General features: G+C 35.0%; 1 protein-coding gene across 1 annotated transcript in view; it reads left to right on the top strand.

Annotated features, from left to right (window-relative positions):
- The window catches only part of ASPM (assembly factor for spindle microtubules), a 64,082-nt gene extending 40,518 nt beyond the window's left edge, over positions 1-23,564 (top strand). Inside the window, exons 18-28 of the mRNA XM_012459590.2 lie at positions 1,949-6,700; positions 10,426-10,592; positions 12,426-12,522; positions 13,323-13,532; positions 14,554-14,703; positions 15,573-15,764; positions 16,223-16,415; positions 16,525-16,679; positions 18,496-18,672; positions 19,639-19,808; positions 20,874-23,564. Coding sequence (XP_012315013.2) covers positions 1,949-6,700; positions 10,426-10,592; positions 12,426-12,522; positions 13,323-13,532; positions 14,554-14,703; positions 15,573-15,764; positions 16,223-16,415; positions 16,525-16,679; positions 18,496-18,672; positions 19,639-19,808; positions 20,874-20,976 — 6,366 coding nt within the window. The 3' untranslated portion in view covers positions 20,977-23,564. The remainder of the gene's footprint in view (positions 1-1,948; positions 6,701-10,425; positions 10,593-12,425; positions 12,523-13,322; positions 13,533-14,553; positions 14,704-15,572; positions 15,765-16,222; positions 16,416-16,524; positions 16,680-18,495; positions 18,673-19,638; positions 19,809-20,873) is intronic.
- The last annotated feature ends 3,624 nt before the right edge of the window (positions 23,565-27,188 follow it).

Raw genomic sequence — 27,188 nt, 5'->3', positions numbered from 1 at the left:
CCCTGAGCTCCCAAGTCCTTACAATCTCCCTAGTACCCTCTAGTTTCTTAGGGATGCCTTGTTTCATCCTTTGACCAGAAAACTGAAGATTTAGTTACACTGCTCTACTGCATTCTTTCCATGACTCTGACCATATCTCAGCACAGCAGGGCCAAGCAGAGAAACTTGTGAGAGGAAAAACAAAGTATGGTCACAGGTTATAGTTAGGGAGACATGAAGAATTGGGCTGTTAGTGCAATCAACCTACTACAGATATCTGTGGTAGAGTAGAGAGAACACTTGATTTTGGTGTAATAATCTGGATCCTAATATCAGTTATTTTTATTTGCTGTGGGACTTTGCAAAAAGTTTTATAACATGAGTGTTCCTTTAAGTGAAGAAAGAATGCCAACTTACTGTACTTTTGTGAGAATAAGTGAGAAAATTGCCTGTAATGTTCTCCTCAGTAAAAGCTATTTATTTTTGAGAACTGTATGACAATGGTGAAAAAATTGCTATTGTAATAAGCGAAACTGTTAGGAGGGGAGATGAACTTATCTTCCATGTTATATATCAACATTAATTAACATTTCAGCAATGGAGTAGTAATAGTAATTTAGAAAAGGTGATTATTGAAGTTTAGAGTCTGTACACACTGATTTTTCAATTTCATAGTTTGAGGATTTTACATAGAAATGTCTGTTGGGCGTGGGAGCTCAAAAGAAAAATAATGTCTGCATTTCCGAGTACTATTTCTGCTTTACTTTGCCCTATTTTAAAGCAGCTTAATACTTTATATAGTTTGTCATTTTTAAACTATGTTTGTACAAATAAGTTTAACTGTTGTTGGATAAATGTTTTAATCACTTGTGCATCTCTTTTTGATAAGAGAAATAATATGTATACAATCAAGTTCTTGTCAGGTTGAAGAGTACAAAGAAAACCTCAGGTAACACCTAGTAGAGAAAGGCAATAAAACTTGTGTGAAAAGGGTCGGGTAAAGGGATGTGCGTGTTCTCCTTAAGCCTCCTCACCCATGGGTAGTATGCTTAGGGCAGTCATAGCTGCAAGCAAACTCGATGCTGCTATAGGAGAGTGAGGGAGCCAGTCCCTATATTATTCTACTTTTATGTGAGAAAAAGTAAGATGTAATAGAGAACAACCTCTCCATGCCACCCCCAATCTTAGCAATGTTTGGAATGTTTGTACAAGAAATAGTCTTATTGCTAAAACCTCTAGAGCTTTATTAGCCTGGGACCATTTTAGATACCAGCAACTGGAATTAGCTTGAGATTTTGTAGTTCATTTTGTTGAGCCAACCTATTATTGGGTTAACCATTGTAACCATGGCTTTTCAAAAGACAAAAGTTTTGTCATTTCTCAAGTCTTTCTAGAATTCTGCTTTTAAGCCATGTATTTATAGTTCCTAAATTTGGGAAAAGGAAGTAATTTTATTCTTAATGAAAATAATGACTCTGAGAGTGATCTGGTTCATTTATTCCTAAATTCCTATATTTATATTATCAAGCCTGTAATGTGATGATGCAAGACACTTCACATAAACAGTTTCTAGTCATTATAAGATAGCTTAGAAACCTAAAATAAGGGGACCATATAAGGCCCAGAAATAAATTCATAGGAAATTACTTAGAATCAATAGATAGCAAAGAATATTACAGTTTTATTTTGACTTTTGTTTCTAATATAACATAACCTTGCTTATGTTTCTTATAACTTTGGAATACAAATGCATTATATAAATATAATGAAGATTTGGATAGATTTTTGAATTGATCAATGTAAAAACTAAACTAAAAACAAAAGAAACAAATATCTTGCAAAAAATGATTAGTTTTCTAATTCAATGTGTTTATTTTTAAGCAGACTGTTAGAAAAATTGGTATTTCAAAACTGTTAAATATAGAAAGCTATGCCTATTTTACTTGTTATCCTTTCTTACCTTTTCCAGGGATATTGGAGAAGATATTCTACTAGAAAAAGATTTCTGAAATTGAAATATTATTCAATCATCCTGCAATCTAGGATAAGAATGATCATTGCTGTTACATGTTATAAACGATATCTTTGGGCTGCAGTTACAATTCAGAGGCATTGGCGTGCTTATTTAAGAAGAAAACAAGATCAACAAAGATATGAAATGCTAAAATCATCATCTCTTATAATCCAGGCTATGTTCAGAAGATGGAAGCGACGCAAAATGCAATTACAAGTAAAAGCTACAATAACATTGCAAAGAGCTTTTAGAGAATGGCATTTAAGGAAACGAGCTAAAGAAGAAAAATCTGCTATTGTCATACAATCATGGTATAGAATGCATAAACAATTACAGAAATATGTTTATGTTAGATCTTGTGTTGTTATCATTCAGAAAAGATTTCGGTGCTTTCAAGCCCAAAAGTTATATAAAAGAAGAAAAGAGTCCATATTAACTATCCAGAAGTACTACAGAGCATATATGAAAGGAAAAATTGAGCGCACCAACTATTTGCAGAAACGAGCTGCAGCCATTCAATTACAAGCTGCTTTTAGGAGACTGAAAGCTCATAATTTACATAGACAAATTAGAGCTGCTTGTGTTATTCAGTCATATTGGAGAATGAGACAAGACAGAGTTCGATTTTTAAACCTTAAGAAGATTATTATCAAATTGCAGGCACATGTAAGAAAACATCAACAATTACAGAAATACAAGAAGATGAAGAAAGCAGCTGTTACAATTCAGACTCATTTCCAAGCTTACATTTTTGCAAGGAAAGTTCTGGCATCTTACCAGAAAACACGCTCTGCTGTCATTGTTCTACAGTCTGCATATAGAGGGATGCAAGCCAGGAAAATGTATATTCACATCCTCACATCTGTGATAAAGATTCAATCATATTATCGTGCTTATGTTTCTAAAAAGGAATTTTTGAGCCTAAAAAATGCTACAGTAAAATTGCAGTCAATTGTTAAGATGAAACAAACACGTAAACAATATTTGCATTTAAGAGCAACTGTACTGTTTATCCAGCGATGTTACCGTTCCAAAAAACTGGCTGCACAAAAGAGAGAAGAGTATATGCAGATGCGGGAATCTTGTATCAAACTGCAAGCTTTTGTTAGAGGATACCTGGTCCGAAAGCAGATGAGGTTGCAAAGAAAAGCTGTTATTTCACTACAGTCTTATTTCAGAATGAGAAGGGCTCGGCAGTACTACCTGAAAATGTATAAAGCAGTTATTATCATTCAGAATTACTATCACTCATACAAAGCACAGGTTAATCAGAGGAAGAACTTTTTGCAGGTCAAAAAGGCAGCTACTTGCTTGCAAGCAGCTTACAGAGGTTATAAAGTACGCCAGCTAATCAAACAACAATCTATAGCTGCTGTTAAAATTCAGTCTGCTTTTAGAGGCTATAGTAAAAGGGTAAAATATCAATCTGTGCTTCAATCTATTATAAAGATTCAGAGATGGTACAGGGCATACAAGACTCTTTCTGATATAAGAACACATTTTTTAAAGACAAAGGCAGCTGTGATCTTGCTCCAGTCTGCTTATCGTGGCTGGAAGGTTCGGAAACAGATTAGAAGGGAACATCAAGCTGCAATGAAGATTCAGTCTGCTTTTAGAATGGCCAAGGCCCAGAAACAGTTTAGATTGTTTAAAACAGCAGCATTAGTCATCCAGCAACATTTGAGAGCATGGACTGCAGGAAGGAAGCAACGTATGGAGTATATTGAACTCCGTCATTCAGTACTGATGCTTCAATCTATGTGGAAGGGAAAAACACTGAGAAGACAGCTTCAAAGGCAACATAAATGTGCCGTCATCATACAGTCATACTATAGAATGCATGTGCAACAAAAGAAGTGGAAAATCATGAAAAAAGCTGTTCTTCTGATTCAAAAGTATTATAGGGCTTACAGTATTGGAAGAGAACAGCATCATTTATATTTGAAAACAAAAGCAGCTGTAGTAACTTTACAGTCAGCTTATCGTGGTATGAAAGTGAGAAAAAGAATAAAGGATTACAACAAAGCAGCAATCACTATACAGTCTAAATACAGAGCTTACAAAACTAAAAAGAAATATGCAGCCTGTAGAGCTTCAGCTATTATAATTCAGAGATGGTATCGAGGTATTAAAATTACAAACCATCAGTATAAAGAGTATCTTAATTTGAAGAAGACAGCAATTAAAATCCAAGCTGTTTATAGAGGTATTAGAGTTAGAAGACATATTCAACACATGCACCGGGCAGCCACTTTTATTAAAGCCATGTTTAAAATGCATCAGTCAAGAATAAGATACCATACAATGAGAAAAGCAACTATAGTTATTCAAGTAAGATATAGAGCATATTATCAAGGTAAAATGCAGCGTGAAAATTACCTGAAAATTTTGAAAGCTGTTAATGTCCTTCAGGCAAATTTTAGAGGAGTAAGAGTGAGACGGACTCTAAGAAAGTTGCAGATTGCAGCAACACTCATTCAGTCAAACTACAGAAGATATAGACAGCAAACATATTTTAATAAGTTAAAGAAAATAACAAAAACAGTACAGCAAAGATACCGGGCAGTGAAGGAAAGAAACATACAATTTCAAAGGTATAACAAACTGAGGCATTCTGTAATACACATTCAGGCTATTTTTAGGGGAATGAAAGCTAGAAGACATTTAAAAACGATGCATATAGCTGCAACCCTCATTCAGAGGAGATTCAGAACTCTAATGATGAGAAGAAGATTTCTGTCTCTCAAGAAAACTGTCATTTGGGTTCAGAGAAAATATCGGGCACATCTTTGTACAAAGCATCACTTACAGTTCCTTCGATTACAAAATGCAGCTATTAAAATCCAGTCATCATACAGAAGATGGATGATAAGGAAAAAGATACGAGAGATGCATAGGGCTGCTACTTTCATCCAGGCTACTTTCAGAATGCACAGAGTACATATGAGATATCAGGCTTTGAAACAGGCCTCCGTTGTGATCCAGCAGCAATACCAAGCAAATAGAGCTGCAAAACTGCAGAGGCAGCATTATCTCAGACAAAGACACTCTGCTGTGATCCTTCAGGCTGCATTCAGGGGCATGAAAACTAGAAGACATTTGAAGAGTATGCATTCCTCTGCAATCCTTATTCAGAGTAGGTTTAGATCATTACTGGTGAGGAGAAGATTCATTTCCCTCAAAAAAGCTGCCATTTTTATTCAGAGGAAATATCGAGCCACCATTTGTGCCAAACATAAATTGCACCAATTCTTGCAGTTACGAAAGGCAGCCATTACAATACAGTCATCTTACAGAAGACTGATGGTCAAGAAGAAGTTACAAGAAATGCATAGGGCTGCAGTTCTCATTCAGGCTACTTTCAGGATGCACAGAACATATATTACATTTCAGACTTGGAAACATGCCTCAATTCTAATTCAGCAACATTATCGAACATATAGAGCTTCAAAATTGCAAAGAGAAAATTATACCAAACAATGGCATTCTGCTGTGATTATTCAGGCTGCATACAGAGGAATGAAAGCAAGACAACTTTTAAGGGAAAAACACAAAGCTGCTATCATAATACAAAGCACATACAGAATGTATAGGCAGTGTTGTTTATACCAAAAGCTTCAGTGGGCTACAAAAATCATACAAGAAAAATATAGAGCTAATAAAAAGAAACACAAAGCACTTCAACACAATGAACTTAAGAAAGCAGAGACTTGTCTTCAGGCAAGTTTTCAGGACATGAACATAAAACTGATTCAGGAACAGGACCAGACTTCCATTATTATTCAGAAGCATTGTAAAGCCTTTAAAATAAAGAAGCATTATCTCCACCTTAGAGCACCAGTAGTTTCTATTCAAAGAAGATACAGAAAACTAACTGCAGTGCATACCCAAGCAGTTATTTGTATACAGTCTTATTACAGAGGCTTTAAAGTACGGAGGGATATCCAAAATATGCACCTGGCTGCCACACGAATTCAGTCATTCTATCGAATGCACAGGGCCACAGTTGATTATCAAACAAAGAAAACTGCCGTTGTGCTTATACAGAATTATTATAGGTTGTATGTTAGAGTAAAAACAGAAAGAAAAAGTTTTTTAGCAGTTCAGAAATCTGTGCGAACTATTCAGGCTGCTTTTAGAGGCATGAAAGTTAGACAAAAATTGAAAAACGTATCCCAGGAAAAGATGGCAGCTATTGTAAACCAGTCTGCTCTCTGCTGTTACAGAAGTAAAGCTCAATATGAAGCTGTTCGAAGTGAGGGTGTTATAATTCAAGAGTGGTATAAAGCTTCTTGCCTTGCTTGTTCACAGGAAGCAGAGTATCATTCTCAAAGCAGGGCTGCAGTAACCATTCAAAAAGCTTTTCGTAGAATGATCACAAGAAAAGTGGAAACACAGAAATGTGCTGCCCTACGGATTCAGTTCTTCCTTCAGATGGCTGTGTATCGGAGATTTGTTCAGCAGAAAAGAGCTGCTGTCACTTTACAGCATTATTTTAGGACGTGGCAAACCAGAAAACAGTTTTTACTCTATAGAAAAGCAGCAGTGGTTTTACAAAATCACTACAGAGCATTTCTGTCTGCAAAACATCAAAGACAAGTTTACTTACGGATCAGAAGCAGTGTTATCATTATTCAAGCTAGAATCAAAGGATTTATACAGAAACGGAAGTTTCAGAAAATTAGAAATAGCACCATAAAAATTCAGGTATTTCTATATTTAAATATAAAACTTTCAGTCTTTGTTTTGACCAGTATTTGTTAGAATGTATAAAATGAGCTTAAGCAGGTCATAGAGAGTAATACTTAGTTGAGGTGACCATTTATCTTCCAAAGTGGAACATTTTTGAGAGTGGGAAAGGGCACCAATAGGTCAGCCAAGACAGCACAGAGCTGGGATTGTTCTGGCCATGGTCACCCTACCCTGTGTGTTGTGCATTTCAGTATGTGTTAATTGTAGCACTCTTAGAAGAATTTTGAGAAGATGGGAGCTCTATATTTGGCAAAGTTATTTCTTTAAGTAGAAAATGTAAGCTAAGATGAATATTATTTGGCATAATATAGGCAAAATAGAGTAACTTCGTTCCTCTAATCTGTTAACCAGAGCTGCTTGCTCCTTAGCCTACTAGACATACTTGATTCTGAGTATTTAGTAGTTTTGGCTTCCAAAGCACTTTTATATTATTTTGTTTCATCTATTTGCCAAATGTGTGAGGAATGTACAGTATTATCTGTTTTAAAACATGAGGGAGATGATACAGGTTAAGTAACTTGGCCAGTGTTGCACAGAGGCAGATCCAGGAACTAAATCTAAGTACTTGAGCTATTTCTGTTCTACTTGCAAAAACCTGGGCTTTAACCCAGATGTGATATGTTCATATCTTGCTGGATTGCTGTTAAGTTTAGAAATAAATATTTAATTCAAGAAATGTTAAGTGATAGAAATGTGCCAAATATGGTAGTGGGTGTTATAAATAGACAATCAGTAAGATATAGTTAGTTGCTGTCCTCAAGGAACTGAATTGAACAAGGAAGTGTAATTATAATACAACATGAGAAGTGTATGTTTCAGGAAGCGCAGATTGGGAAATTAATCTAGTCTCTGTGGTCAGAGGCTTCTGAGAATGAGTAACATTTAAATTGAAATGTTATGCTGAAGCATGAATTGGAAATAGCCAAGTAAAATGTATAGAAGAATATTCCAATTGCAAGAGATAACATAGAAAAATCCAAAAGCTAGAAACAAGAAAAAGTGATATGGGACCAGGTTGGCAATAGAGGGAGTAAGACTGTGGATAGACCTTTAAGACAGAAAAAAGTTTAGTCTTTATGCTCTAGACAAAGAGAAGTTCTAGAGGACTTTAAGTGGGAGAATACCACAATCATTTTTATTAAAAAAAAAAAAAAAAAATTACCCCTGCAGGAACATGGAAGGTAGACTGGAAAAGGAGCGAGACTAGAAGCAGGTAGACCAAATGAAAAATAGGCAGTAAGCCAGGTGAGAAAGAGTTATAGTTTGGCATAGGTTTGTGACAATGGGATTGTCAGTTGACATTATTTAGAACATAAACAAGGAGACAGACCATGTTGATGGCTTAAGTGACTCTGCAGAGTGACTCTCTCACACCCTGACATAGGGAATAAAGAGAGAAGGGTAGGTTTTGAGATTGATGATGAATTCAGTTTGGAGTACATAAGGTCCAAAGTACCTAGCAGATAACCCCCTTGAAATATATCTAGTAAGGCAGTTGACTGTGTTTAGACAGTCAGGAGTTCAGGAGAGCAGTGGGAATTTTAGAATTTGATTTGTACATTGTTGGCATAAACTGATAATTAAAGTTGTGGGAATAATGAGATCACCAAGGAACAACACATAAAATGAGTGAATGAAGAGGGCCTGGGACTTGAGCCCTGAAAAACTTCAAAATTCACAGACATTGACAAGAGAAGCCAGCAAGGTGTTAAGAGGGAAAGAAGAAAGCTGAGAGATACATTACCAAAAAACTAAGGTTTGAAAGAGGAAAGAAAGTGTGTTCAAATTCCAAATGCTACTGAGAAGTTCAGAATTGAAAGGTGTTTATGGGATGTATTAGTTATGGTTTTATTCACCTGAAATGATTGAATAGCCAAAATAACAATCTTAAAAACATTTGTTTTTGTCTTACATAATTACATAATAAAATTATATTTTACACATGTAATTTTTAGCGTATGCCAGTGGTCTCAATCTTTACTGCATGTTGGAATCATCTGGAATTTAAAAAAATACTCCTACCTTTAGATATTCTAATTGGTATAGGAAGCAACCAATTAGGTGTGGGATTTTTTAAAAGCTCTGCAGGTGACTGATAAACAGCGAAGTTTGGGAACCACTGAGATGTAGTATACATTACTGAATACTTGTGTGTGTGTGTGTGTGTGTGTGTGTGTGTGTGTGTGTGAACTTCTCGGTAGCATTTGGAATTTGAGCACACATTGTTTCCTCTCAACCCTTGGTTTCTTGATCCCATAATCTCTTAGCTGTTTTCTTTCCCTCTTAACACCATGTTGGCTTCTCTGGTCAATGTCTATAAATTTTGATGTTTTTCAGGGCTATATATATATATACGTGTGTAAATATCTATATGTATATATATAATTTTCTCATTAAAACTTTGTTTTAATGGGTTTCAAAATTCTGTGGCAGATTTTTGGTCAAGTTGTTTTCATTAGAAAGTATGGATTTTTAAAACTAATAACTTAAAACTGCCACAAGCGAAACAAAAACACCAAAGTGGTCTGTAAAACATTCTCCTTTCCTCCTGAAGATGTTATGATGCATTGTTATCATTGACCAGTCTTTTACTGTTACAATTAAATGACCAGTTGAAAGAAACACTTCTGAGATGTTCTGCTGCCACTGATTAAGACTAGGGTGGCAGGTTATTAGGGCTACACAAAAATAATGTATTCAGGTTTACATAGAAACCACATACAATATACTCTGAATGAGCTAAGGATATCTCAGAGTAGTTTTGGCCATGTGTAATTATTGTATTATCAACTGAATTTAGAACCTAATCTTGTTATAAGTTGGGCCAGTAGTATTTGTTGTAGAGATGTTGGAGTCAAATAGACTTGGGTTCAAATCTTGACTTTATCATTAACAGCTATATGCTAGCAAGTCCCTCTGAATCTCAATTTTGGGTTTTCCCCTTTTTTTATATAAAGTAGATAACCATTTCACCAGATATTTATAAATATTAAGTAAGACAACTCTGCCACTTATTAACCTGTGTGACATCAACAAGTTATTCAATTTCTCTAGGCTTTGATTTTCTCATCTCTAAATTAGAGATAATAGTATTATCTACCCCTGTTATTATAAGGACTAATCTTTTAGTTCAGTAAGTTGTCACCGTCGTGTAAACTTTTAGTCTGCCTGAAGGTTATCAAAATCAGAAAGTCTGACAGTCCTATCACAGGAGCTCTCAGGATTCTTCTGCAGGCTGAACATAAAACCCAAAGTGAATATGGATTGGAAAGAATTCCTTTTTCTCCTCAGAACCTGGAGTAGGTCAATGTTTTTCATTTTCATTTTTGTTCTTCTAAATGGATTGAGGTGATGAGGACAATACACATAATCTGGCTTTTTAGACTTAGACTTGTCTGTCTTACAATTTATAAATATTGGTTAGGGTTTTGTTAGGCTGGGCTGGCAGCCAGCCATGGAGTAGCATGATAAAGCACATAATAGGTGTTCACTGTAGTAAGAACCACTGTTCTCAGAGTATTCACTATGTGTCAGAGTCCAAAAGAATCATGGTATGACTATATTTATGCAATTTATTTTTGTCTGCATTACCTTATATTAACTGTCTTTATACTGATTAATCTTATTTACAAAGAAAAAGACAATTCATTGCATACTTGTTATATTTATGTATTTAATAGGCTATGTGGAGGAGATATAGAGCTAAGAAATCTTTATGTAAAGTGAAAGCTGCCTGCAAGATACAAGCCTGGTATAGGTGTTGGAGAGCACACAAAGAATATCTAGCTATATTAAAAGCTGTTAAAATTATTCAAGGTTGCTTCTATACCAAACTAGAGAGAACACGGTAATGTATCATAATTCTATGGAGAGTGTAAGAGTATTTGTGTGTGATAGCTAAGTCCTTATGTAAATTAACACGTTTATTGATTTTTCTTTTAAATATTCATTATGCTTAATTTACATGTTTGGTTTTGTTGGTATTTTCTTTATTAAGGACATAAAATATATCTCTTGTACTGTCTTGCGTTTTTGAGATAGAGCATAGCCTTTATAACTAATATAATCTAAAAATATTTACTTATACTTGATTAATTCAGGTTCATAAGGATTAGAGTAAGGACAGAGGGGTAGGAAGTGAATAAAAGCATCTAGTTAAGACTCGCTTTTCTCAGTAGTGCTTTGGTCCATTTTGTTGGGTGACTTAGCTACTGGAAAAATTTGTTTTCTTATTCATTCCTTTTTTCTTTGAATTTTATATTATTCCTCATACTCTTTGTCATTAATGATGAAGACCCTAATTACCAATCTATCTATGCTCATTGTATTTCCCTATTCCTAGCTTATTTCTTACAATCAAATTTTTAGGAACTGTTACCAGATCGTCTTTTTTCAAGTTCACAGTATAAGAATTTTTCTTCACCTTCCAGAATTGATGAATTATTGCCTTAATGATGGTTTTCAAGATGGTTTAGGAAAGCACACTAGTATGAGAGGAATTTTTGGGTCAAGTCCATGAGTAGAAGCAGGGCTTAACATATAAAATTGGTCTCATGAAGACAGAAAGTAGAATTTTAGTTACCAGAGGCTGGGACAGGGAGAGGGGAGAGGTGGATAAAGACAGACTGGTTAATGGGTACAAAAATACAATAAGATGGGATAAGATTTACTGCTTAGTAGCACAATAGGGCAACTATAGTTAACGATAATTTATTGTATATTTCAAAATAACTAGAGGAATAGAATTAGAAGTTTCCTAATACAAGGAAATGATAAATGTTTGAGGTGATTGATCTCCCAGTTATTCTGAGTTGATCATTACTCATATGTATGCTTTAGTCAAAATATCACATGTACCCCATAAATATTTACAACTACTATGTATCCGTAAAAATAAAAATTAAAAACATATAAAGATACAGTTACTACTATCAGCTGTTAAGGACCAGTATCTAATTTTCGTGTAACAGATGCTGAGTTTTTCTCAATGGCATTCTTATTTTCTAAGAAACGTGGCAGCAGCACAAGCTAATCATTATACTTTTTCCACATTATCAAGAACAGAGCAAAAAACCTGTCCATTCTGACATTTTATCTCTTAGCATTATGTTGATCCCTAAAATTTAATCTGTGGCACTCAGAGTTTTTAAATTTTTCTCCAATTCTGTTTACAAAATATCTCTACGTAGATATTTTGATGATACCTATCCTTCATTTCCAATGAAAGAGAAGTACCTGCTGCTGCTTGTAATCTCCACATTCTGTTCTTGACCACCTCCTGTCTGCTCAAAGACTCACTTGCAACACAGACTCAGATCTTATATTGTACCATTATTTCTACCATTCTCCCCTTTGTCTAGGTTTTGTCTAGATCTGGGTGACCATACTTTCTTTTGATCCTGTTCAAAATTCTGTGCCATATTATAATTATAGAACTTGGTATTTCTTACCAACTGGAATATTGCCAATTGTAAAACTTCTTTGTGTGTGTGTGTGTGTGTGTGAGAGAGAGAGAGAGAGAGAGAACTTGACTATGAATTATACTTGCCCACTGTTTTTTTATTCTGTCATTGCCTTCCTTATATTTAACTCTTCTAATATTTTAAAGGGGGAAGACAATAAATACTCATTGAATAAGTTAAAAGTAATTTGAAATTGCTTTCCAATAACTACTTTTTAGGTTTTTGAATTTGAGAGCATCAGCAATTATCATTCAGAGAAAATGGAGAGCTATACTATCTGCAAAAATAGCTCATGAACACTTCTTAATGATACAAGTAGGTATTAAAAATTCACTTGCAAATAACTACTTTAGGAAATAAAAAACAAAAAGCAAGTTTTGTATTTTTTAATCTTAAAAAAACACTGGAAAAAAGTGTTTTTAAGATCTTAGTATGCATTTATTTCACACACATCTATTGCAGTCAATTAAAAATTATATTCACCCATAAAAATGCTATTTGCTAGTTTTTAAAAACATACCTGTACAGGTATACCTTGTTTTATTGCTTTACAGATACGGCATTTTTTATAAATTGAAGATTTGTGTCAACCCTGTGTTGAGGTTGATCAAGTCTGTTGGCGCCATATTTCCAACATCATGTGCTCACTTTGTGGCTCTGTGTCTCATTTTGTTAATTCTCACGGAATGTTACGTAATTGAGGAATCTAAGGTGTGCTGGTGGTATGCTATGTTTTTTCAAGCTACAGACAGCTTCTGTCATAGCTATTTATGATCACTGTGCTCTTCGTATTGTAGCTAGCATTTTTATTAAGTGTATTTGTCCTGTAATGTTAGTTCTTTTCCCTCTCACAATGAAAAGTATGAAGAGGATGAGAGGGAAAGAGCACCAGGTATCTATTGACCCTTGGCTTACACCTTCATTTTGGCTATCGACCTATATGAGTTTAGAAATAATGCTTCATCACCTTTTCATATCTATGAAACAAGACATTCTTAAACTATAAATCATAATTATGCCATCTCATCTTACACTGAGAAATTCATTAACTTCTAGTGGTTTGGAAATCTTTTTATTTGTATCTATTAATGTTACTTATAAATTTTTCTTTATAGAGACATCGAGCTGCTTGTTTGATCCAAGCACATTTTAGAGGATATAAAGGAAGGCAGGTCTTTCTTCGACAGAAATCTGCTGCTTTGAATATACAAAAATATATACGAGCCAGGGAGGCTGGAAGATGTGAAAGGATAAAATACATTGAATTAAAAAAATCTACAGTTATTCTACAAGCACTGGTGCGTGGTTGGCTGGTACGAAAAAGAGTAAGTATTTTCAGGTAGCATATCTCAGTCTTATAAAGTGAAAGGACTTGATGTTAAATCATGTTAAGAAACTCTGGATTTTAGAGAATAATTTTAGAACGAATATGATCATTAATTTGAATTCATTCAGCTGCTAGAAAAGTATGTGACAAGAGCACTGACCGTCAGATTTTCATTCTATGATCCTAGTCCTATTTCTTACAGATGTTCACCACCAAAGACACAAAATAAAATTTTCTTTTGTAATGAATCTTAACAGAGGAACTGAAAATATGAAAGAGAAGCTCCATAAGTGAAAGAGGTTAATTGTTACTCTAGTAGCTTTTTGCCACCACCAAGCAACTTTTGAGGTGTTGCAACCAGCATTCCTGTGACAGCTTCCACGTCTTCAGCAAGAGAGAATTCTTTTTAGGGAAGTCATGACATTTAAGCTTACAATATGTGAAGTACTGGCATAGACAAAATAATTTGATTTGAAGTTAGATAGAAGAAATTTTTGTATTTTGTTCATTAAACATCAAGTGGAAGTCTAAAGCCCAACAGTGACTGTAGAAAGCGTCTTCTGCAGAGTCTTATGCTGGAGTTACACTGTATTCTTTAATATTAAAGACGGTAGTTCACATAATTTTTTCTGATTTAATGTCACCATTTCCAAGAGTTCTGCTTGGAATTCTGTAACTTATTTTGAGTTTAATATTTATACCCTTCTCTAATTATAAGTATGTTGCAAACCTTAACTCAGTGTTATAGGGCAGTCTGGTTAAATTAAATGCTATGGTTATTTAGTAAAGTACCCAAAATATAATTTTGCTTTCTACCTGCTGAATTATGAGTTATACTATTGGAAATACTGTATAATAAAATATTGTAATTACTTTGAATTACAATATAAGTAATTGTAATGATTAAAAATTAATTATTCTTGCTAGCTTATATAATTCGATGTTGAGGTTATACAAAAACACTCATTGATTAACTTAGGAGGCAGGTACTTGAATATGCTTTGTTTTTTCGCCTTTAGATTTTAGAACAGAGAGCCAAAATTCGGCTTCTTCACTTCACTGCAGCTGCATATTACCACCTGAAGGCTCTTAGAATTCAAAGAGCCTATAAACTTTACCTGACTCTGAAGAAGGCTAACAAGCAGATTAATTCAGTCATCTGTATTCAGGTTTGCTTCTTCTCTGCAATAAAACTATAGGATATAACTTTTCCTGTTAGAAATTTTTGATATGTAGTAAACAGTTTCCAAATGCCTTATGCTAAGGTCATACAACATTTGGCCTTTTACCATATAGCTGTTGGGATGATTCGAAGGTTAGAAATAGATTAATGTTTTATGGCACAGTAATAAAGTTGTGAATTATTGCCTGATGTAATTTATACTCATTTACATTCCTGCCAGCAAAGTCTTGAGGGTACCCTGTTTCTCTACATGCTTTCCAACATAAAGTATCGGACGACTTTCTGATTTTTACCATTCTAATGAATGGCATCTTATTTTCGTTTGGATTTACTTGATTGCTAGCAATTCTAAAATTATATTCTATGTTGATTATTCAAGTCCTTATCTGTGTGCTTTTTTTTTTTTTTAACATTTTTTCATATACTTTGCTCATTTTTCTGTTGGATGTTCTTTTTTATTATAATTTATAAGAGTTCTTTATATATTTTGAAGAAGAATTCTATTTGTGTATATACGTTAACATGCATTTACATATAAAATATTTAGTGAAAAAAATTACAGAATAATTCATGCAATTTGATAGAATTTATATAAATTGTAAAACGAAGACAATGCTGTCCAGGATTAAATATACTCCTGTGCGTGTGCATGCACACACACACACACACCCACCCAACATGGACTGGAAGGGTTTTTGTACCAAGCGGAGTGGGAAAGAAATGCCTCTGGGGAAAGATGAAAGATTTTTTCATAGACTGTTTTCTTCCATTTATGTATAAATGTGTATTTGTATTAATTTTTTAAAAAAATACCTTAAGTAGAAATGAAAAACAAAAGTCTTATCTTTTAAACAGAGATGGTTTCGAGCAAGATTGCAACAAAAGAGATTTATTCAGAAATGTCATAGCATCAAAAAGATTGAGCATGAAGGTCAAGAACGTCTGAGCCAGCAAACTAGGGCTGCATCAGTAATACAGAAAGCGGTGCGCCATTTTCTCCTTCGTAGAAAACAGGAAAAATTTACTAGTGGAATCATTAAATTTCAGGTAACTGAAACTTGTATAGTTTTAGTTCAAAACTTTAGATTGCAATTCATCTACATGATATCTGACACTATAAAAACATAGTCACCATTTTAAAAAGCTAATGGATTGGACAGTAAAATAACTCATAAACACTAGGCTACTATAATTTCATTGCTAAGATCTTTATTTTCGAATGCTCTAGAGAAGGTTTATAATCAAGAAATGTAAAAGTATTATAATATTTTGAATAGATTCAGACATTATTTGGTCAATAAATGCTGCCCAGTTCACATATAGGAAATCAATTTTCTTTTTTGGAAAATTGATTTTGCTATTTATTTGAACTTGAGATTTTAATTAAAATGTATCGATTATGTCATACAAATTTACTGAAAATGTTTACATTGTGAAAATAGATGTAGATATAAATAGAAAACATTGGCTATAATCTTAAAATTACTCTATTTTATCTCTTTAAGGCATTATGGAGAGGCTATTCTTGGAGGAAGAATAATGATTGTACAAAAATTAAAGCTATACGACTAAGTCTTCAAGTTGTTAATAGGGAGATTCGAGAAGAAAACAAACTCTACAGAAGAACTGCACTTGCACTTCACTATCTTTTGACATATAAGCACCTTTCTGCCATTCTTGAGGCTGTAAAACACCTAGGTTAGTTTGTGTTAACATGTTTAAAGAATGTTGTAATAGTACATTGTTAGCAAAAACTTCATTTTGTTGCTGTGAATTTACCTGTGTCTTATTTTTTTTTTTCTTTCAGAGGTAGTTACTAGATTGTCTCCACTTTGTTGTGAGAACATGGCCCAGAGTGGAGCAATTTCTAAAATATTTGTTTTGATCCGGAGTTGTAATCGTAGTGTTCCTTGTATGGAAGTCATCAGATACGCTGTGCAAGTCTTGCTTAATGTAGCTAAGGTAGTTTTTCATTTTACTAATGAGATATTCATTGGTCAACAAATAAGATCCTGCAAATTAAGTTTATGTTTACTCATCATTAGGGCTTAGATCTCTAAAATTCATTTATGTGCAAGAGTCTTAGGGTAAAAAAATGTTTATTAACATAACTGTAGATTTAAGTACTAATTTTTGTATTATTTTATTTCATCAGTCTTTATAATATTAAAAACAATGATGGCTAAAAGTTATGAAGTACTTACTACATGCTAGTATTTTTCTTTCTTTCTTTCTTTCTGTTTTTTTTTTTTTTTTTTGAGACAGAGTTGACTCTGTCTCCCAGGCTGGAGTTCAGTGGTGCCATCTCCACTCACTGCAACCTCTGCCTCCCGGGTTCAAGCAATTCTCCTACCTCAGCCTCCCAAGTAGCTGGTATCACAAGCGCGTGCCACTATGCTTGGCTAATTTTTTGTATTTTTTTTTAGTAGAGATGGGGTTTCACTGTGCTGGCCAGGCTGGTCTCAAACTCCTGACCTTGTGATCCACCCACCTTGGCCTCCCAAAGTGCTGGGATTACGGGTGTGAGCCATCATGCCTGGCCCTATGTTAGTATTTTTCTTGCATTGTTTAATCCTCATAATAATCCTCTAAAGTAGTTCATATTATTATTCCCATTTTATAGAGAAGGAATATAATAATTATATGTTAGGTTTATCCCCTAAGACCTGACTGTGATAAATGGTAGAGTTTGGATTCATTTCATCTGCCTTTAGAGGTTTGTTGTTATCTCCTGTATTATATCAGACAGTATTACCTCATTATAAGTATGTGTAGCCAAGCATGAGAAAGAAAAATATTGCTATAACTTAGTTATTCTGTAACTATTAATCTGTATCAGAATTTGTCTTTTGGCTTTGGACTGGTAACTGATATCTATTCCAAACTATACTGTATGCAACCAGAGGTTGAAAGATTTCTCTTTCCTACCCAACCTTTCAATGACAACTTAAAGCACTTTTACCCAATATATTTATTTTGAGAGGTAGTGGTTAAGAACACAGATCTGAGCCCAAACTGCTTGAGTTTGAATCCCCGCTCAGCAGCTTATTATAGGTTACTTAGCTTCTCTGTACTTTACTTTCCTCAGCTATAAAATGAGTATAGTAACAGTACTCAAAACGTTATTGTGAGGACCGAGTTAATACACATGAATACATAAACATGCCATACAAAGTGTTAGCTATGTTGTTTTATTTTTATCGTAGTATCATTATTTGTTACCATGCAAATTTCACTATGAATCTAATAATACAATTAGATAAATGAGACATGGAAAATATATCCTAGACTTATTAGTATCAAATTTATTTTGTTTTATTTTTCAGCAAGCTCTTCTTCCTTTCAAGGAGCATGTAATAGAATAACTAACTAGATCCTGCCTTTATCATTAACTTACCTATGATTAATGATATCACAGAGAAGTCATCTTTTTCCTGAGAGAATCTTACTAAAATGGTCTTACGTTTAAAAGTTTGCTTTTATTGACTTCAAGATGTTTGTTTTCAGAGGTTTTAAATTTTATTTATTTCATGTGAAACTTTAGAATTAGAGGGAAAAGATTAAAAATAAAATGTGAATACACATCTACGATAGATCCATAAATGATAGTATCAAAGCTGTTTCACAAAGTCCTTTGCACTTGCTGCAGGTGGTCCAACAATTTGGCTATAAGTATGGATTTTGGTTTTTTGGTTTTTTGGTTTGGGTTGTTTGTTAAGTATGCAACTTTTAAATATGTGTTTATTACAACTTTTAATTTCATTCTGTTCTCTTCAAGTATGAGAAAACGACCTCAGCAGTTTATGATGTAGAAAATTGTGTCGATACACTATTGGAGCTTTTGCAGATGTACCGAGAAAAGCCTGGTAATAAAGTTGCAGATAAAAGTGGAAGCATTTTCACAAAAACTTGTTGTTTGTTGGCTACTTTATTGAAGACAACAAATAGAGCCTCTGTAAGTATTAATCAGTTACATTTCTTTAAGACTATTTTTCTGTAGTCTTAAGTCTATGACTTTTATAGTTTTTCTTTAGTAATCATCACTCTAAAATAGGGTTTTATGTGTGTTCAGACCTGTTTTCTGCACTGATAAAATGAGTTCAGGATATATGTATGCGTTGTTTCCTTCTGACATGTTAAAGAAACTGAATTCTGAAAATACAATTTATTACAGCCATGTAAGTAACCATTTCCCATTTACTAGAGAGAACAGTTTCCTAGCAAGATAGAAAACCAGATATGTATAACTTCTTATGCTCCTGTTGTAATCATAATTGTATTTCAAGCTTTTCTACAGCAAGACCTCTGAGTCATTCTTTTAAGGTGTCACAGTTAACATAAGGGAAACCATAGGCCGTGATTGGACTGTGACCTTTATCCTGATAACAGTGGGAACCACTGCAGGGTTTTAAGCAAGGGAATTATATTTTCCAATTTAAATTTTAACAACACTCTAGCTTCTGACTGAAGAATGAATTTCGGAGCGTATATGTGGATATAGGGAGACCATGAAGGAAGGCGGCAAGTGTGGCTATGTAGTGGTCTAGCCAAGAGATTGTGCTTGTCTTAGGATTGTGTCACTGAGAGATAAGTAGAAGACTTTGGAAACTTTGCAGAGGTAAACTTTTCAAGACTTGGTAACTGGATATGATAGATATGTTGACTTGACTATATTCCTTCTTGTATTCAGTGTGGAGTTAAGTATGCAACTTTTGAATATTTATCTTCTTTATGATTGCCTTGCAAATTAGCTCGTAATTTAAATCGATCTACCTGCCAACTTGGCGAAGTTTCTTCTTGATTATTGAAAGCTAATAGTTTACTGCATGATTTTTATTTATTATGTTTGATTTTGCTAGTCTAAAAGAGATGAAATTTTAATTCTTATTACTTTTTAGTAACTGTAAATTTTATTTTGTAGGATGTACGAAGTAGGTCCAAAGTTGTTGACCGTATTTACAGTCTCTACAAACTTACAGCTTGTAAACATAAAGTGAATACTGAAAGATTACTTTACAAGCAAAAGAAGGATTCTTCTATAAGCATTCCTTTTATCCCAGAAACACCTGTAAGGACCAGAATAGTTTCAAGGTAAGCAGTTAAATATAGTCTATAAATTTGTGTCACTGTTCATTCATTCATTTAACAAATATTTATTGAGCACTTACCATAAACAAGATGTGCTTGACAATGGAGAAACAACAAATGAATAAAAATGAAATGTTTGGTAATTTTAAAGGAGGCAATCTTGGTAAGTAATGAAACATTACACTAGCATGCTGGACAATTTCAAATGCTCATTTTACATTTGCATTTATTGGCAAAAAATAAAGTCAGCTTGGTTGTGTAATTTCTTTTAGTAATATGCAGCTGTATAGGTATGGAGAAGGCAGATATTTTGACTCAATTTGAAATCCAAGTAGAATATTTCAGACTAGTTTGGTAGGAGAGAAAGACAACAGTTAATGGCATTGGCAAAGGTTGTGATAATATTGATGCACCTGAGCTAGATACACAAGAAAGTAAGAACAGCATTCTGGTGGATGTCGGGTATGTGTTGAAGCCAAGTGAATTGGAGATCTCAGTTTGGTAGAAAAACTGGTTCAGTGACTGTTAGAGCAGATGACATGGGTGAATCAGAAATGGTGGATGGAGAATGGAAGTCTCAAATTAAGATTTTAGTGGTAGCACACTTTCTGATGATGACAAAGTTTGGTATGTGATCGTATGAAAAGGGATTGGTTGAGGTAGAATTGAAAGAAAGTGTGGCAAAAATGGAATTGGTTGTTGGCTTTTTGGCCACATACATGTTTCTGTTGCTGAGAACTGTGACAGGAGGTAAGAGGAGACCAAGAACCAGGTTTACAAGGAACAAGACGCTGAGAGTTTGGTCGATGACCAACAGGCAGTGGTCAAGCCAAATAGCATCAGCTTCAAAGAAGCCAGCATTATTTTTTAGAAAGGATGGAGAGAAATAGTCTGGAACTATTGATGGGCAATAATGTGAAGTTCTCACCTCTTTGAGCAGTTTGTAAGAGAAATGATGTGTTCAGGAGTAGCCACAATTTAGTGAAGACAAAAAAGGTGTAAATAACGCTTAAGAACTTTATTAACGCCAGAGTGGTTTTTCTGTTTTGTTTTGTTTTGTTTTAACAGACTTAAACCAGATTGGGTTTTGAGAAGAGATAACCTGGAAGAAATCATAAATCCCCTGCAAGCTATTCAAATGCTGATGGATACGCTTGGCATTCCTTATTAGTAAATGTAAACATTTTCAGTATGTATAGTGTAAAGAAACATTAAAGCTAATCATGAGTATATAGAGTGATTTTTGCTCTCTGTGTACAGCTTTTAACATTTGACTTTGTATTTTAAAAAAAACTGTTCATTACATTCTTATTTCTTTTATCATTTACAGCTTTATGCATGTAACAAACTAATATGTCATAAGATGATCATGATATTATTCCCATTATCTTAAAGTATTACAGTAGTTTCAATGTAGTCATATTTCTAAAAGGAAATAATAGCTGATTACACCTTTTTTATAGGTAAGTTGAGGAATTTTTATAAAACAAATGTTAAAAATTGAAGATCTGTCTGCTCACTAAGAAGTGAGACTAGGATAAAATAATCCCACAAATTCATATCAATGACATCCTTATCCATATCCTTGACTGGTTAAAGCATCCAGATACACAAGTGAGCCCTTCTAGGCTCACAAAAAGAATACACCTACCACAGTATTTACTAAAAAATCTTAACGTTGAACTGATGGAGGTTATGATTTGAAGTGGAAGGAACATACTACTGCTTATAATAGAATCTTGTTGTGTAGTTATATACCACAGACCTGAAAATGATTCGGTATTGAAATGTAACTTTTTTCTACAGCTTTGAGTTACTGTTACTAGTCTCTGTGGTTTCAGGGCCACAGATGTCTAATTCTCATGGCTGAAATCTGATAGAGTCTCAAAGTCTGCCCATATATAAATGCCATAAAAGTGTTTTACTGTTCAAAGTAAATTAGTGGTAGCTAGCAATTGAGAGACTATTTAACTACTTAACGTATAACTTGATTAGAACAACTTAATTAAACCTAATTTGTCTGAAATTACTTGCTTATAATTTGGTTAGGATAGATCTAAATATATTGGTGCATTAAAGAGTATGTGGAAATTGACTCTGGAGAATTTTTTTCTCTCTTTTTGTTCCAATGAAAAGCTTTTGGGACTTAGTATTTTCTAAAAAAATTTTTCTGACTCTTTTATTGTTTTATTTTTCTTCTTCAGTTAACAGAATTTTAGCACTATTAAGTAATCTATTCACTTTGGTAAGTTATACTGCTAGGACATAATTAACCAGTGTAAAAATGTTATCGATGCCAATTTCCTCTAAGATAGATATAACCAATTAATAGTTGCACAAGAAATATTTTGATGAAGTTATACGTGCAAGAAGATAACTTCCAGATATTAAAACAGTTTTTCTGTTGTTGAATCTCAGGCTAATAATTTTTAATGGGCTTTTAATTCACACCCTTCCTCCCTTAGCTCAGCTGTACTACTAACTACTCTTACAGCAGACAGTAACGTCAGTCTTACCAGAGCTTCCCCTTTGCCCATTCCCAGGGAAATGTGTTAGATTTGACAGATAAAGAATTGTAGGGCAGTTCTTGCTGCTTATAATGGGACTGCATCCACAGCTTGAATTTGACTATAAGGGGTGAAGTTATGACCTGCTCTGAAATTCCTTTAGAAATGTACATGGTTAGATTTAATGATATGCATATTATATCTTGTGCATTGATAACAGCCTCACTAGTATATTGAACTACAGTTTTACTCCTAGGGCAGGCAAAATAAAGGAAATGTCACAAAATGTGAAAGATAAAAAGTGGTATAACTATCAATCCCCACTCTCATTTTCACTTCCCAATCCTAGATGCTTTTTTAGTAGATCCTTCCTCTGGATTGCCTAATTGCATATCTGTTTATTTAATAAAGTTAGCCAGCTTCTCAAACATTCTTCTTGCCTGTTTTATTTGTGCCTTCTATATATAGATGAGTAGTGTTATCTTGTTGTGGTTTTAATTTGCATTTTCCTAATATTAATTATGTTAAGCATCTATTCTTTTTTTTTTTTTTTGCTATCTATATGTTCTCCTTGGTGAAGTGTTTATTCAAGTCTTGCCCATTTTAAAAACTGAGTTGTTTTGCTATTAAGTTTTGAGTTTAAAAAAAATTCCAAATAAAAATTCTTTATTAGATGTGTAATTTACAAATAGTTCTAGTCTGTCACTTTTCATTCTTTTAATAGTGCCTTTTGAAGAGCAAAAGTTTTAAATTTTGATGGAGTCCAATTTATATTTTTCTTTTATTGATTATATTTTTGATGTATTATATCTAAAACCTCTTTGCTTAACCCAAGGTCATAAAGATTTTCAACTATGTTTTTCTACTAGAAGTTGTATCATTTTAGTTGTGTAGTTTGTTAATAATTTCAAGTTGATTTTTGTGTATAGCATAAAGTATGAACCAAGTTTAATGTTTTATATACAGATAGCCAGTTGCTGCAGCACCATATATTGAAAAGTCTGTCCTTTCTCCACTGAATTGCATTTACACATTTGACAAAAAACAACTGACCATATATGTGTTTGTCTATTTCTGACCTCTCTTCTTTTCCATTGGTGTCTTTATTTTTATGCAAATATGCTGTCTTGTTTAAGGCTTAAAATCAATTACTGTAAATCATTCAACTTTGTTCTCTAAGTCGCTTTGACTATTCTAGGTTTTTTGGATTTTCATATGACACTTAGAATAAATTATTCATTTTTTCTGCTTACTTGGTGTGTCATTTGCTCTTCATTTTCTAAATCTTGAAGTAGAATCTGATATTACTGATTTGAAATCTTTTTCTTTTCTAATACAGGCAGTCAGTGCTATAATTTAAGTAGTGTTTTGTTGCATATCAATAAATTTTGATATAAATTGGTACTGTGGGTCCAACATCTTCTCATATGCTGATGTTGGAATAATTATTGGCATAATAGGCATAATTTTATTAGAAAAATATTGCACTATTTGTATTACAAGTGCACATTTCACTTCTGGGGATTTATCACATATAGTCACACGTGCAAAACAGTATGTGCAGTACTGACATTGCAGAAACGTGGACAGTAATAAAATATTGGAAACAACTTTATTACCCAACAACTAATACATGTTTTGGTACCAGGAGTGGTTCTAGAGGAACAGAATTTTAAAGAAGGATTTCTTTAGTCGGTTTCTGGACTTGGCTATTTAATATGATTAGACTCAAAAATGCTAAGGATGCTACCTCTAATAGTATGGAGAACACTGATAATCCTTGGTGTGAACTGCTTAGAGAGTTATGCAAAATAAATACATTTGATGCTCCTGATTACCGCTCATGAGAGGCAAGGAGTTTAGTGACTCTGTACGTAACATGTGGAGAACCAAAGGATATCTGTATTAGGGTTCTCCAGAGGGACAGAACTGATAGAGTGTATGTATATGTGAAAGGGAGTTTATTAAATAAAGGGGGAATTGGCTCACAAGATTACAAGGTGAAGTCCCACGATACGGCATCTGCAAGTTGGGGAAGAAAGAAGCCAATAGTGACTCAGTCTGAGTCCAAAAGCCTCAAAAGCAGGAAAGCCAACTGTATTCACTTTTTCTCACATTGCTATAAATAACTACTTAAGACTGGACAATTTATGAAGAAAGGAGGTTTAATTGACTGTCACAGGCTGTACAGAAAGCATGGCTGGGAGGCCTCAGGAAACTTACAATCATGACAGAAGGTGAAGAGGAAGTGAGCACCTTCTTCATATGTCAGAGCAGGAGAAAGAACCAAGTGGGACATGCTGCACACCAGATCTCATAACTCACTATCATGAGAACAAGGAGGAAATCCGCCCCCGTGATATAATCACCTCCCACCAAGTCCCTCCCCCAACATGGGGAATTAGAATTTGACATGAGATTTCAGTGAGGACAGAGAAGCAAGCTATCTCACTGCCAGTGCAGCCTTCAGTCTGCAGCTGAAGACCTGAGAGCTCCCTGCAAACCACTGGAGTAAGTCCAAGAGTCCAAAGGTGGAAGAACCTGGAGTCTGATGTCCGATGGCAGGACAAACAGAAGGAAGCATCCACTATAGGAGAATGATGAAAGCCAGAAAACTCAGCAAGCCGGCTTATCCCCCACTTCTGTCTGCTTTGTTCTAGCTGTGCTGGCAGCCAATTGGATGGTGCCTGCCCACATTGAGGGGGTGCTTCCTCTCCAAGTCCACTGACTCAAATGTCAGTCCCGCCTGGCAACACCATCACAGACACACCAGAAACAATCTGGGCATCCTTCAATTAAGTTGACACCTAATGTTAACCATCGCCCCTTGTCAACTTGGCACCCATATACACCTCCTAAAACCATACTTAATTTCCAAATCAAGACAATAAAAAGGTCATGATTATGCCATAATACAGCTATTCTTTGTTCCACGTGGAATGACACTAATCCTTAGCCTAAATGCTATTACGTAAAGTTAACACAAATGCTGATATGAAGTCAATAAATCTTAAGTTACATGATAAAGGGAAAAGAAGGAAATAAAAGCTCTTAGTACAGGTGTATAAATGGACAAACATATTCTTACCAAAATAAGGAGGAAATACTATGAGCATGAGCCCATGTCACACTCTTTTAGCTGTAAAGTGAGTGCTTTTGTCAGAGGCAATGCTGTGAGGAACAAGGCATTCTGTGAGTCCACAGATGGTAGTCTGGCAGAAGCATTGTGTTCAGGATAGGCAGTCTGTATCTTGAGTAAGTGTCTATGCCAGTGAGGACAAACAGCTACCCTTTCCATGATGGAAGAGGTCCAACATAGTCAATATGCCACCAAGTAGCTCACTGATCACCCCAAGGAATGGTATATTGAGGGCTCAGAGTTGGTCTCTGCTGCCAGCAGATGTGGCAGTTAGCTATGGCCATAGCCCACTCAAGAAGTCTTGGTGTGTGGAAGTGTATGTTGCGGAGCCCATTTGTAACCTCTATCCCTGCCACCACAGCCACTTTATGAGCCCATCAGGTGGTGACAGGGATGGCTGGGAGAAGAGCCTGAGTAGTGTCCACAGAATGGGTCATTCTATTCACTCAATTATTGTAATCATCCTGCTGAGGTCACTTTTTGGAGAGCATTCTAGAATCTAGAAGGTGACATTTCAGATTGAATGGAGGCCTATGGTGAAAAGACAAATATCTCACGGTAAAAAACTAATGGGAAGCTATTTGTGAAACTGCTTTGCAATGTGTGCATTCACCTTCCAGAGTTCATGTTTGGATTCAGCAGTTTAGAAACACTGTGTGGAATCTAAAAACAGATATTTCTGATGCCAGTCTGACCTATGGGGGAAACCGGAATGACTGGTTTTACAAACTAGAAGCGAGCTCTCTGTGAAACTGCTTTGCTTTGTGTGTGTTCACCTCAGAGACTTGAACCTATGTTTTGATTCAGCAGTTTAGAAACACACTTCATGTAGAATCTAGAAAGGGACATGTCAGACTGAATGGAGGCCTGTGGTGAAAAGACAAATATCTCACAGTAAAAACTAATGGGAAGCTATTTGTGAAACAGTTTTGTGATGTGTGCATTCACATTCCAGAGTTTAACTTATGTTTGGATTCAGCAGTTTAGAAAGACTCTTTGTGTGGAATCTAAAAACAGATATTTCCAACGCCAGTCTGGCCTATTGGGGAACTGTCAGTCTACGTTTCCACCACTGACTAGGTGAAAGTGGAGCTCCACTGTCCAGACCTGTTCACTGTGGCTCAATTCCAGGACTTTGCAACTTACAGCCAGTACAGGCCTGACCACTCCCAAGGTTCCAGGTCACTGGAACAGGGTACTTAGCTGAAGGCAACACACCCTCAAGTACTGGGTTCAGGGACCTGATCCCAGCAAGGGCATTGATGCCATGCTGGAAAACATGCCTATATTGGGACTTGCCCTCCAAAGCTGCAGGGGCATTCAGAAGCTCTGAGCATTGTCTCCAGACACTGCAGTTTCAGGAGAATCCCAAAAACAACACCATGCAATGGCAGTATGTAGTGGCACAAAACAGCATGATTGAATGCTGGCAAACGGTGCCATCCCAGACACAGTGGGCTGTCCAGTACAGAACTTCAGTAGGCCATTTGCACAAAGCAGTTATTGGGCAGATATTGGGACAACTCCAAGCAGAGGATAAAAGCCTGCCAACTACGCTAATTATTGGAATATTTTGCGTTTCTCTTTTCACTTGGCTAGCAACTGTTACAGGCAGCCACCAGAGGCCCAGACAGAAAAGCAGCAGTGCAGGTGACACACTCACATGACATTCTCAGGTGGTCTCACCAGCAGGGTTGGATTGTGGTCATGGCTTCAGTGACAACCACAGTGTGAGAG

Source organism: Aotus nancymaae, unplaced genomic scaffold (genome assembly GCF_030222135.1).
Source record: "Aotus nancymaae isolate 86718 unplaced genomic scaffold, 86718_ANA_hifiasm-v0.15.2.pri h1tg000039l, whole genome shotgun sequence".
Classification (NCBI taxonomy): Eukaryota; Metazoa; Chordata; class Mammalia; order Primates; family Aotidae; genus Aotus; species Aotus nancymaae.
Note: the sequence above shows the minus strand (reverse complement) of the source record. Positions and strands in the feature narration are given on the sequence as shown.